General features: G+C 42.8%; 1 protein-coding gene across 1 annotated transcript in view; it reads right to left on the bottom strand.

Annotated features, from left to right (window-relative positions):
* Window positions 1-206: 206 nt before the first annotated feature.
* METTL16 (methyltransferase 16, RNA N6-adenosine) overlaps window positions 207-12,477 on the bottom strand; it is a 55,810-nt gene continuing 43,539 nt past the window's right edge. The window contains exons 7-10 of the mRNA XM_059046725.2: window positions 10,871-10,940; window positions 9,706-9,795; window positions 2,292-2,465; window positions 207-1,766 (exon numbers count right to left, since the gene is read on the bottom strand). Of these exons, the coding sequence (XP_058902708.1) occupies window positions 1,143-1,766; window positions 2,292-2,465; window positions 9,706-9,795; window positions 10,871-10,940 (958 nt within the window). The 3' untranslated portion in view covers window positions 207-1,142. The remainder of the gene's footprint in view (window positions 1,767-2,291; window positions 2,466-9,705; window positions 9,796-10,870; window positions 10,941-12,477) is intronic.

The following is a 12,477-nucleotide window of genomic DNA, read 5'->3' as shown; positions in this document are numbered from 1 at the left end:
TCCTTTTCCAGAGACATTCCTGCCAAGCCCTGACACTACAATTAGAAACATGTTTTAAGAACATGGTTACCTCGGCCTTAGAATTCTCCAATGGTAACAGGTAAACACAGAAGGGATTACAAGGGAACCCAAAAAAACCGTCTTTGATCAGCGACAACTTATCTGCCAATAGGTGAGACTTTCTTAAGCAACTTACTACACATAACTATCTTGCTCCATTTTTATTTCTATCATCAATCACCTACCCATTCAAAGCCAAGAAAATATTCTCCCCAACCCCAGGATTCAAACAGGATTGACAGTTTTCAATTCTGAATATTCTTATTATATTAGCTCCACTTCAAATGTCGAAACAAATTAAAAAAAAAAATCACACACCAGTAAAACTGCTACAAAATAGTACTTTAAACAGGTTGGAGGTAGGGGTATGGCTTCATTCTGCTGTATCTCAGTCACATCTGGCAGTTTTGATTCCCTAATTCTGTTTCTGAAATAACTAGCATCAAAACAGACAAGAGTCAGGAATATGCTGATGTTTCCGACGTTTCCAGGCACTTCCTGATTGGCCCTTCTTCCTGGCATTACTGAGCTTTCTCTCCCTGACTCTCCCACCACCTACCATTAGGCCAGTTCCCTTCTCAGGACTGACACAGAGGTCATCAATTATATGTACTCAAAGTCTTCAGTCTTGAAGGTGACTTTAGAAGAAGGTACAGGGCTATCTGGTATACCACCTCCACTGGGGGGTTGAGAAAGTCACCTCTTCTCAGGAAGCAACTAGGGGTGACAGAGAGAGTGTGATGCTCTGTAAGTTCTGACCAAGATCAGACTGCAAAAATAATCCTTTTGGCCTCAGAAAACCAGTCTAAAGCTAAGGTGATCAGCTTAAGTCAAGTTTAAATCCCCTGTGAGTTTACTTATGGCTTTTTGTTGATGCAAATAACCACAATTCTTCCTCTGAACTACCATACTACAGTGCCCTGTTAACTTAAAAAAAAAGAGGGAGGGGGATGTTTAAAATGGATTAATTTGTTTCAGATAATTCCATATAATGCTACCAGTGTGCCAATGGTGGGATTCAGCTTGCCACCCCACAGGCCACACTCCAAAGCAAGCTGCTTTACTGTGCATGGAGTTTGGAGTTAACTAGCAACAAGCCTGAAAATTTGGTTACGAATATAAGTACAAAGCTGGTTCATCAAATCCCTGTTCTGGCCCTCAACCCAATGCATTTCCACTAAGGCATCATCTACCTCCTTCTTAACGTTTATCAAACACTTGAATAGGTAACATCCAGCCACTCTTTGGAGATGGTTCCCTTTTTCAGACACTGGGTTGCTGAATTGCTCAGAAGCCTCTTGGTCCTGGGCTCCATTACTAGAGCCTTTACAACGTTCCCAAACCTCCACCTCTCCCCTTTCCTCACTCCTTTCATCCTCCATGGGTTCTGGGTTTTCCTCCTGGGAAAGCGAGTCCTGGTTTGGGCCACGGCCCTCCACGGTGGCAGACTCGCCTTCCTGTAGAGCAGGCCCACACAGAGCACTCTCCTGGGGGCCCTGAGCCAAGTCGTGGCTGTTGCCAGACTCTTTAGCGGGGGACCTTTTCTCTTCCAAAGCTTGGATGACGTTCTTGGGAGCTCGGGGAACTTCTCTCAGCTGTCTCACTCGGTCCCTTTTCTTCCTCCTTAAGTGAATCCAGGAGTTTTCTATGGCTGTTAGGAAAAGGCTAATTTCCTCCTTTCCACAGGGAACTCGTTTATGCTGGACCTGTTTGGAGGAAAAACAGAATTTTATAGGAAATCACTTTTCTCCTCTGAAAACTACAAAGAACTTTCTTTTTTAAAAAAGAAAAGAGGGCTTCCCTGGTGGTACAGTGGTTAAGAATCTGCCTGCCAATGCAGGGGACACGGGTTTGAGCCCTGGTCCGGGAAGGTCCCACATACCGCGGAGCAACTAAGCCCGTGAGCCACAACTGCTGAGCCTGTGCTCCAGAGCCCAACGAGCCACAACTACTGAGCCTGCGTGCCACAACTACTGAAGCCCGCGTGCCACAACTACTGAAGCCTGCGCGCCTAGAGCCCATGCTCCGCAACAAGAGGAGCCACTGCAATGAGAAGTCCGCATGCCACAGCGAAGAGTAGCCCCTGCTTCCCGCAACTAGAGAGAGCCCCACGCACAGCAACGAAGACTTAACACAGCCAAAGATAAATAAACTTTTTAAAAAATTAAAAAATAGAAGAAAAAAGAGAGATTACTGTAAATACTTCTTCAATGTGCTTATTAACCAGGTACCTTCAGATCGGTGAGAATTTTTTCAATCCATGTTGTCACAACTACTATGCCTTCCACAGTCTCAGAGCCCAAAGATGATGCTTTGAGGGATAATTCTTTCATCACAGATTCCAATACTACAAACGTAATGGGTTTCCTTGGCTTCTCTAATTTTCTTCGCTTACTTGGTGGTGACTGAAAGAAAAAGAAGGCATGGGAGAAGAGGAAAGGTTATCCAAATAATTAAATCTCATGCCTTATAATGAATTCAGCTTGGGAAACATCCATGACCTCTGCTACCAATCACAGAGCACTAAAAACACAAAGGCCTTTGCATATTTATTTTAAATACTCAAAACAATCCTGCAAAATGGGTTTATCATCTCCCCATTTTACAGAAGGGAAAAACTAAGATACAGAGAGCCTATGTAATCAGGTCCAGGTCGCACAGTTAGTATTTGTCAGGTTAGGATTTGAACCCCAAAGCCAAGTTCTTTTCTGCCATACCATGCTGCCTGTGTTCTGGCTATCAGTATGTAACTCCTCCACTTACTAAATGTCTTTAATCTACCTGTTGTGCCCAAAACAGGCCTGTGCAAGTATTTTTTTCATGGTACCTCAAGGACCCCAAGGGCATTGTATTCTTTTCTATAAAGAAATGCATGGCTTAAAATCACCACCTTGTAGCCTGAGTTTATACTTGCCAAGGCTTGAAAGCAAGCAGCTGGTGAACCACAGTTTGTGAGATCCCATGCTAGGACTGACCAGGGCCATCAGAATTACAATGGCGGAAAAGGACGCTGAATCTTGGTTAACATTAGGGCCAAGCCCGTGGCTAGCTAAGCACTGCCTCTCAGCTGGGGAGAGGGGACACCAGTACCGAAGAGAACAGTGGATTTGAAAGCTGGTTCCACATAACTCAAGGTTGTCGTCTTCCTTTAAACTTCAAGCTTGGAAAGTGATTTACACTCTACCCACTAGAGGGACTCAAGTTCCATTTAAAAAACCAAGTGACACTGCTGTATTTTTTAAGTTTATTTCTTTAAAGTAAAAACTTGCTAAATTTTTTTAAATGACTCAGCTAAGACCAGATGTATTATGGATACTTTAAGAGGCAGACTTGCAGACAACTTTTATCAAAAGTTAAAAAAAATTAAGCTAATTCTAAGGTTAATGGGTCAAAATGAGCAGGATTTTAAGAATAAAGGCTCAAAACAAGAAAACACCCTGTCAGCTTTGAAGATCTTCTCCTAAAAAAAAAGCCTCTGGTAATTGTGCTGCTAACTCCAATTCTGCCTGGAAACAGTGACAGAGCACGTCCACACACACACATAGTCAGGTCCAGTTACTGGGTGAGGCCTTGTAGGAACTAACCAGCAACTCCCTACCCCACACATATACAACAAAATTTCCAGTTTATTCTATGCTAGAAAACTTTTAGATGGTATTTCTTAGAAACAATCTACATTTTCTCTTTATACCAGATATTAACTAATAAAAAATGGAAATTAAAGAATAGAAAACAACCTTAGAAGAAAAGGACCAAAAACAAAGGGTGTGTGTATGAGTCAGAAACCTGCTCTTGAGAAATGAATAGTGGACTCTAAGCCCTGAGTCTGAACTCGCTCAGTTAATGTTTCAGACAAGATGAGACAAATTCATGTTGACATTAAGATAGTAGTATTGTTATTACTCAATCACCCAGCATAAGAAACATAATTTCTACAATTACGGACAGCCTAACACGTTGCACTAAGGAGCTTAAGATATGATTATTAAGCTGGGGGTGGAAAAAAGATGGTGGTGTTGTAGGAGGAGGATGGGCGAGAAGAATCAGATTCTCTTTCCACTTCCTGACATCCAAGGCTGTAAACATGGAAAGGTCACCGTCACAGGGCCATCCCTGACAGCACACCAACACCAAAGGTCATCTACAAATATGGCTAAAAGGATAACGCCCCATCTCTCTTCTGACAGAGGTAGTAATCATTTGTGCTCACAAATTCCAACCAGCAAAGTGGATACTTCAGTGGAAAAGTCTGAGAATCACTGTACCACATCATTTATTCCTTCATTTTCATTCATTTAATAATTATTATTTCCTCAAATAATATATACTATATACACTATACTACGTTGATGCCACGCAGAAGACACAATATGGACCAAGAACAGTGACCACAGGAGCAAGATCCCAATATCAATTTAGGAAGAGTGAGGGCAAACTTCACAGGTGGCAGTAACTGAACTAACTTGATAGATGAGAGTCTGATGGTCAGAGAGGAATCTCCTGGAGAGGGATCAGAGAGCAGAAGCTCAACATTACTGGGGCATCAAATATGGAGGTGGGTGAGAAGGAATGGTGCGGAATGACAATATAATATATTTTACTGAGCATTTACTATATACCAGGCACTGTGTTAATTATATTTAATCCTCAAAACCCTATGTGGTAGGTACTATTATTAGCCCCATCTTATAGATGAGGAAACTGAAACTTAGAAAAGTAACCTGCTCAACATAAAGCTAGACAGGGGCCAGCACACAAAAGGCTTTTTCTATACACCATGCAATAGTTTTGGTGTTATCCACCATGCCACAGTTAAACAGAATACCAATACAAACTACTAGGTCACAAGGAAGTTCATGCAGAATACAAATGACTGAAAGAGATAAGTCCAGAGAGATTTCTATGGGCTGCATGGTTAAGAAGGCTTTATGCAGAAGCTGGAATTGAGCTGGGCTGCAGTGGAGGGAAGTTCACAGGAAGGATCAGAGAAAGGGCTGTGAGCAAAGGTTGTACAAAGTCAGTTATGACCCTGCCATCATGAAAAGACTGTGGAACTCCTAATATCGTAGAAGACAGTACAGTCAGGAAAACAGGGAGCAATTAGGATGGAAGGGAAAGTCAAAGACAGATTTGGGAGGCCCAAGGAGCCACTGAGGAGCTATCCATTCTTGAATGGTGAGTTTAGGATGAATCCAAGTGACTGTTACACGGAAGGCTATTGGGATGGCCTGTAAGCAAGTGATGAAGGGTTGCCTGAGTAGGTTAATACACGGCTAGGCTGGAATAAAAGGCAGTCCTTTGGCAGTACAGTGAGTAGGAGCTTAGGCTGTGAAATCAGACTAAGCTGGGCTCCAACCTGACTTTTTAGAGCCTCCGATTTCCTCATCTAGGAAGTGGGGATAATACCACGTATTCGACTGTTGTCAGGTTTAAATAAAATGACGTAATGTGAAGCATTCACATCACAATTTAAAGCACTATATCCACTGCTTTAAATCTACTATACGTATTAACGTCCTGCTTGCAATATGCTCCTTAGTAGAAGTCCTACATCATTCCTTTTAACATTCAACAAATACTTACCAAGCATCAACTATGAGTCAGACACTGACAATTCTTCCTCTGTGAAGTCCTCTCACACTAGCCCAGCCTGAACCATTTCCTTTTCTGAACTCCCTAACTCCACACCATTCTGGTCCCTACCATTCATTTCATTACTTACTCATATATAAAATTTTGTATCAATACTTCACATGTTTTTCTCTCCCATAAAACTAATCATCATAAGGTATAGAAAATGGTATCTTATTTCTTCAGTATTATCACAATGAACATCACACTTAATAAGAAAAGTAATTAAGAGGAGGAGCCTTAGCTTTGGTTTTGTTCAAGAGCTCAGCTCCCTAACCATCACATCTGTTTTACACCATAATATACAGTCTGGTATAGTACTGGTTTTCTAACCATGTCTTAACAGCAGAATCCTTTCAATAAATAAAATTAATACATACTACTGACAAAAGCAGAACAGCTCCGGTTAAAATGAGAGAGAGCCCTGAAGTGCCAGCCTTACATCTGCCCCCAACTGTCATCCCCTGGGCACCAACACGGAATCCCTCCTCTATCTAGAAGTAGTTTGAGAACCTGTGGAATAGTGCGTGGAGCACTGTCAGAGGACTCTGACACTAACAAGGTTACGTAAGTAATTTGACCCCTTCCCTCCATTTGTTCTCCAAAAAGCCCTCTAGTTATTACTCCCTAGACAGGAAAGACCCAGCTCAAAGGAAATGTCTTGAACCCAGGGAGGTCATTTTTCAAAACCAGAGTTCCTGGGCAATGCTCAGACCAAGAGTGCACAATTTACTGCAGCTACATTATTTTCCCTTTTTCTTTTCTTTTCTTTTCTTTTTTTTTTTCTTTTTTTTTTTTTTTTGCGGTGTGCGGGCCTCTCACTGCTGTGGCCTCTCCCGTTGTGGAGCACAGGCTCTGGACGTGCTGGCCCAGCCGCTCTGCGGCATGTGGGATCTTCCCGGACCGGGGCATAAAGCCGTGTCCCCTGCATCGGCAGGAGGACTCTCAACCACTGCGCCACCAGGGAAGCCCCCTTTTTCTTTTAACAAGTGTCAAACTTCTGAAAGCAAAGCAAAGCAAACCTAAAATAATGCCTTGAGCAATTCGAGGAGAAGCTCGGACAAAGAGGCATTATAAGTCGCTTGCTAAAATTCTGTAAAGAACCGTCCTTACAATATGTTTCCTTATATTTGTCATCAGTCAAAAATGAATGTACAAAATTCTATCAACACTAGGACTCATCTTTTCGCTGTTAAAATAAATCCAGACAAGAGCAATGGGCTTAGTGTGGGCACCTGAATCAGAAGTGAATTAGAATTTTTCAGCATTCAGCACCAACAGAAACAAGTCAGTAGGCCTGAGATAAGTGAAAACAGAAGTTGCCATAGTAACTTGCACATTTACCCTAAAAAGGCGGGAGTGGGGGTGGGATGGGGAAGTAGGTCAATATTTCTGCTTAACTAGCTCTAGTCCTTGGCTTCCTCTCCTCACCTAAAGCAGCATATCCTTCTCCCGCTCCACCACTGACAGGAGCAAGAGGAGGAAATGAGGTGATCATTTCAAAAAGCAAGGAGTGGGGGCTTCCCTGGTGGTGCAGTGGTTGGGAGTCCGCCTGCCGATGCGGGAGACGCGGGTTCGTGCCCTGGTCCGGGAGGATCCCGCGTGCCGCGGAGCGGCTGGGCCCGTGGGCCGTGGCCGCTGGGCCTGTGCGTCCGGAGCCTGTGCTCCGCAGCGGGAGAGGCCACAGCGGTGAGAGGCCCGCATACCGCAAAAAAAAAAAAAAAAAAAGCAAGGAGTGGGAGAGGTCCAGGTAGAGGGAAGGTGAACCAAGAGGACAGTCCACTAAAAACGTCCCGAGTGCCTTGGGACTACCCCTGGGAAAGCAGATGCTGATCAAGGGCACCAGTGCTAAGAAACTGTTGCTGGGTTACCACAAATCAGAAATTGCCATTTTCCCTGTAGCAGTTTAAGTGTACCTAATGGAATACTTGGGAATGCATTATTAACAACTTTGGGTTGGGGGTAGTGGTGGGGAGGGATGAGTACTCTGGCATGGGAGAAACCTGAAGCCCTTAGCAAGAGGCATCCTTCGATGGCTGAAACTAGGAACAGGGCTCAAGGACGGCCTAAAAGACAGGGAGGGAGGGAGCAAGTAAAGTAAGCTGATTTTGCTACACAGAAGTATAGTGCTCTTTGATACTGTGATCTGAAATAGCTACTAATCCAAGGGGGCAAGGGTGACGCTGGTCCCTGAGATGGCCTGAAGAGTGCCAGAGCTCATTATCAGCTCTTCTGCCTGCGGTACCAACAAGTGCAGAAAGCAGGTTAAACAGGAAGCATTTGGAAACAGGTGCAGTTCCATTTTCCTGCAGCTGTTAGTGTCTGCACAGGGATAGCTAGGACATTACTAATTATTCTAACCATTTGGTGGTAAAGCCCTAGTGTTCTAGAAGACAACAGAAAGGATAATCCCTCAGGGAGGTCAAAAAAGCAGAACCATCTTTTTTAACCAGTGAGAGTTTCAAACACAAACCTCTAGATACCCTAACTGCATGGCACAGAGGCAAGTCTAGGCTTCCATCAGGCAGGCCAATCAGACTTGACTGGGAAACTTACTTCAATCCAGCAGCACACCTAGCTGCAGAGCACAGGAAGGAAAGGCTCAGTTTCAAATCTGAGCTCACGTATTCAGAAACATCTGCAAATCATCCCCTTGTACTTCTGCACGTGTCTCTACTCCTCTGCCCTATGGGAGAAGGAAAGAGCCTCATAGATACAGCAACATTTAAGAGAGGCTCTGGACACCAAGCGTGGCCAAGACCTTGGGAGAGGAGCACCCAGAAAAAGCCTGTGGTGTGGACAGGGGATTAGAGACGGCAAGGACCAGGCACTAGGCCTCCGTAAAACAGTGGGAAGAAGCGGCCCAGGCTGAGCAACGTGTGCATGACGTTAAGGTGGACGGCTCCAGGCAAGTCAATCATTCTTCCAAGGGAAATGTGAGAACAAACAGATGCTATTCTATTACCACCTCTTAGCACAGCCCAGAAAAATTATTCGGTCTAACCAGTTCAGAAACATTTTTCTTTTGCATATAGCAACACAGAGGACAAAGAGAATTTTGTGGAACAAATCATGTTTTAAAACATTCTATTACGGAAGAATGTTCAAGCTCAAGCACATGCAAAGTAGACAAAATAAGGTAATGAACTATCACCCAGCTTCAAAACTGATCAGTATTCCAGTGCTAATCTTAAAGCCGAGACAGAACCCTTCATTGGAATGATCTCTAAGTTTTACACATCAAAAGCCTGCAACCGCAAATGGTAATTTCTACATCCACCAGGAACCCCAGGAGACAGCTACTCTAGGAAAACAGCAGTGTTAATAGAAGATAAACAGACTTCAATTTCAGTGCTTGAGGAATATCTAACAGAATAATCATACCCACAAAGTTTTTGTACCTGTATTTTTTAATTCCTAAAAGATGCATTTCCAACTCATTTATGCCTGCTGAGTAAGAATCAATGAGTTGCACAAACTCACAGAGAAAGGTTCCACAGTCACCACGGTCAGCCTTCCAGGACCATGTCTGGTTTACAACCACTCCCCCCCCCCACTTTTTTTTCTCCAGCTTCATTGAGGTACAAATGGCATATATCATTGTGTAAGTTTAAGGTGTACAATTGTGATGATTTGTTGCACAAATATTGTGAAATGACTACCAAAAAAGGTTAGTTAACACCTCAATCACCTCACATAATTACTTCTTTTCTTGTGGTGAGAACACAAGATCTATTCTATTAGCAACTTTAAGGTATATAATACAGTACTGTTAACTATAGTCACCATGCCGTACATCAGATCCCAAGAACTTATGCATCTTACAACTGGAAGTATAACCTTTGACCAACATCTCCTCATTTCCCCATTGCAGCCTCTCCACTTGCCATTCTGACATAAGCATTTGGGGCAAACTTCAGGAAAACAGGACAGTACAGATTTAGTTCATTTATGACCTACTAAAACCCACCATGTGCTGGAATTCAGAGAAGCTAAAGGAAGGTCTCTACTTACTGGTACTGTTACATCATCATAAAAACTCCAAGCCAAAGCCCACCTCATTGTCCGACCTTGGCAGAATTCAGTGTAGGTGACTTTAGGAACCTGAAACCAGCAAACACAGCATCTCATTATTCTAGTAATTCTACTATGTTTCTGGCTCCTGCCTCGTGTTAAATTATATGTTGGTAGCTCTTTTTATCAGTTAACAAACACTACCATCCAAAAACAGTTCTGCACAGCTGCCTAATAATCAATGAATAAATTACCTCTCGACAAAGTTGTGGGCTTTCTTCCTGCCATAAAACACGAGAGAGTTTATAGTTCTGGCCTGAAGGTCCAATATATGAAACACTCAAAACACAGCCCTTCAGAGAACCACTGGTAAAATGATTCAAATGTTCTTTTGTTTAGGAAAGAGAGCCTCTAAGGCCTAGCTAGACACAGCTATGTAGTCTCCCTTTTGTCTACCAGATTTTAGGAAAGAAAACAGAACTACTTTCTAGTTGTTACAATTTTAACACAGAAAAGGTGTTGTGGGGAAAACAGGATGAGTAGAATGTCAGAGAGAAAACTGAAATCAGAAACTTGGTTCTACCGCTGAACTCACATCTGACCCCTTCTCTGAAAAGTCATCCTGCTCCTGCCTATTCATGCCCAAACACCATAAACTGGGAGGGGAGCTGGGGAAGTATGTATTTGTCACCTGCTTTTCAAAACACGAGCAAGGGGCTGAACTTGTGTGGGTCACACCATAGTGGGGTGAAGATTGCACACCAGACTGAAGATTGTTCTGGTTTCAGCTGTTCGTTGATAACTAGACGTGTGAACTAGACGTGTGACCTGGAACAAGCCCCTTAGCTTCAGTTTCTGCAGTTATAATGGAGTCAGATGTGGGGTCAGTGGTAGGCAGACACCATGTTTTTTGATGTCTGGCTTCTCTCTGACATTCTACTCATCCTGTTTTCCCCATCTTTTCTTATTGGTCAAAGAAGGCCTTATTTTAATAATTTATAAAAAGTTCCCTTTAGCCCCCAAGTTACAACATTAAAAAATAAACAAGTAAAAATAAAACAAACAAAAAACACATTTAGAGCTTTTAGGTATAAAGGAAAGTTCTATCTATACTCCCAGTACCATCAAAAGTGGATACACCAGAATAGTAATGACAAAGCCTTACCCCTTGTATTCGAAGTTCTTCCTTCAGAGGAGCCAGGCTGCATTTCTTTCCCAGCATACAGCTATACCACCTTGAGGGGCGTGGGGCGGGAATCAGGCAAGTCAAACACTGTTTATGTGGTTACACATTTTTACAGTTAAGCATTACTCAAGTGAAAAAGATAAGAGTAGCAAACAAATATTGAGTTAAGTTACAAGTGACAATAACAAGAATTGTATCAATAGCCCAAAGCAACTTAAACAAAAAGCCACTTAGCCTCTCCAATGATTTTAGGGCTGTATGTATGTGGAAAGAGAGTAAGAGAGAGAGGTCTCACCTGCAATGCTCAGAATGAAGGTCATTTAGCTTTGGGACAGAAATTAGTTAATAAACAACAGTAAAAACATGCATATACACCCCCCCACACCATATTAAGAGAAATTGTAAAATCTAGCATGAATCTGTATTTTGAGATGCACTCACTTGCAAATAACTTGAGAATATATATTGCATTAAAGTTTCAACAGAACATGAAATCAATTTCTTCTATAGCAAATACAAATTCAGAAGAGGGAGTATGAAGATGGAGTGAACTGGTTAAAAGGTAAAAGGACAGACTTTATTTCTTCTGATTATTCTAAAAAGTTTGCAAAGTATAAAATTTATACAGGACTTCTGCTTCAGCATATGAAGGATTAACTAGTAAGGAAATTGCCCTTCCACCATAAACTAGGAAACTGGACAAAATATATGAAACAATTTTTCAGACACTGGACAACTGCAGTGAAGACCTATGATCTCAGAGAGAAAAACAAGGTGAGCCCTATAACTGCCAGAGCTTACTGCCTGAAGGAAATTCTCAAGCTGCAAAGGAGGGAAAGGAAACTAAAACAGAACCCAATAATCTTGCTGAATTGATGAGACAGACTGGAGTTCAGAGAGGCTGAGGCAGTAAGAATTTGAAGAGCAAAATATAAGAGGAAGGAGCTTCATATGGAGAGAATTCTGGGCATCTGCAGAGGAGGTCGCTGGGATATTCTGCAGAATGATCTAGATGTGTGGGGTGGAGGCCAGGGAAAGAACTCTCAGAAAGCAGTAAGCTGAACAATTCCTGGATTCCAGACAGCTGGGACTAGTTTGTGGATCTACTAGCCAGAGCAGAAAGACCCTGTTAATAAAAGGGGCATCTAGTAGGGTCCTGGAAAGGATACTGCTTTGTAATGGGGCTACAGCTTGTTCTATATCTACCCTAATAAAGCTTAAAAGCAAGATGTGAAAGGATCCAACTGATCACAAGTAACTGAAGTTAAGCATCAAAACAAAGTTCAACACCTTTTAAAGGAATACAATGAAATGCAGCACCTCCAAACATAAGATATGCAATGTCCAGCATCCAGTCAAAAACTACCAGACACTGAAAGAAGCAGGAGGGCTTCCCTGGTGGCACAGTGGTTAAGAATCCACCTGCCAATGCAGGGGACAAGGATTCGAGTCCTGGTCTGGGAAGATCCCACGTGCCGCAGAGCAACTAAGCCCGTGTGCCTAGAGCCCGTGCTCCACAACAAGAGAAGCCACCACGATGAGAAGCCCATGCTCCGCAATGAACAGAAGCTCCCGCTCGCCACAAC

Source organism: Kogia breviceps, chromosome 19, assembly GCF_026419965.1.
Source record: "Kogia breviceps isolate mKogBre1 chromosome 19, mKogBre1 haplotype 1, whole genome shotgun sequence".
Lineage (NCBI taxonomy): Eukaryota > Metazoa > Chordata > Mammalia > Artiodactyla > Physeteridae > Kogia > Kogia breviceps.
This window is presented reverse-complemented; position numbering and strand designations above follow the sequence as displayed.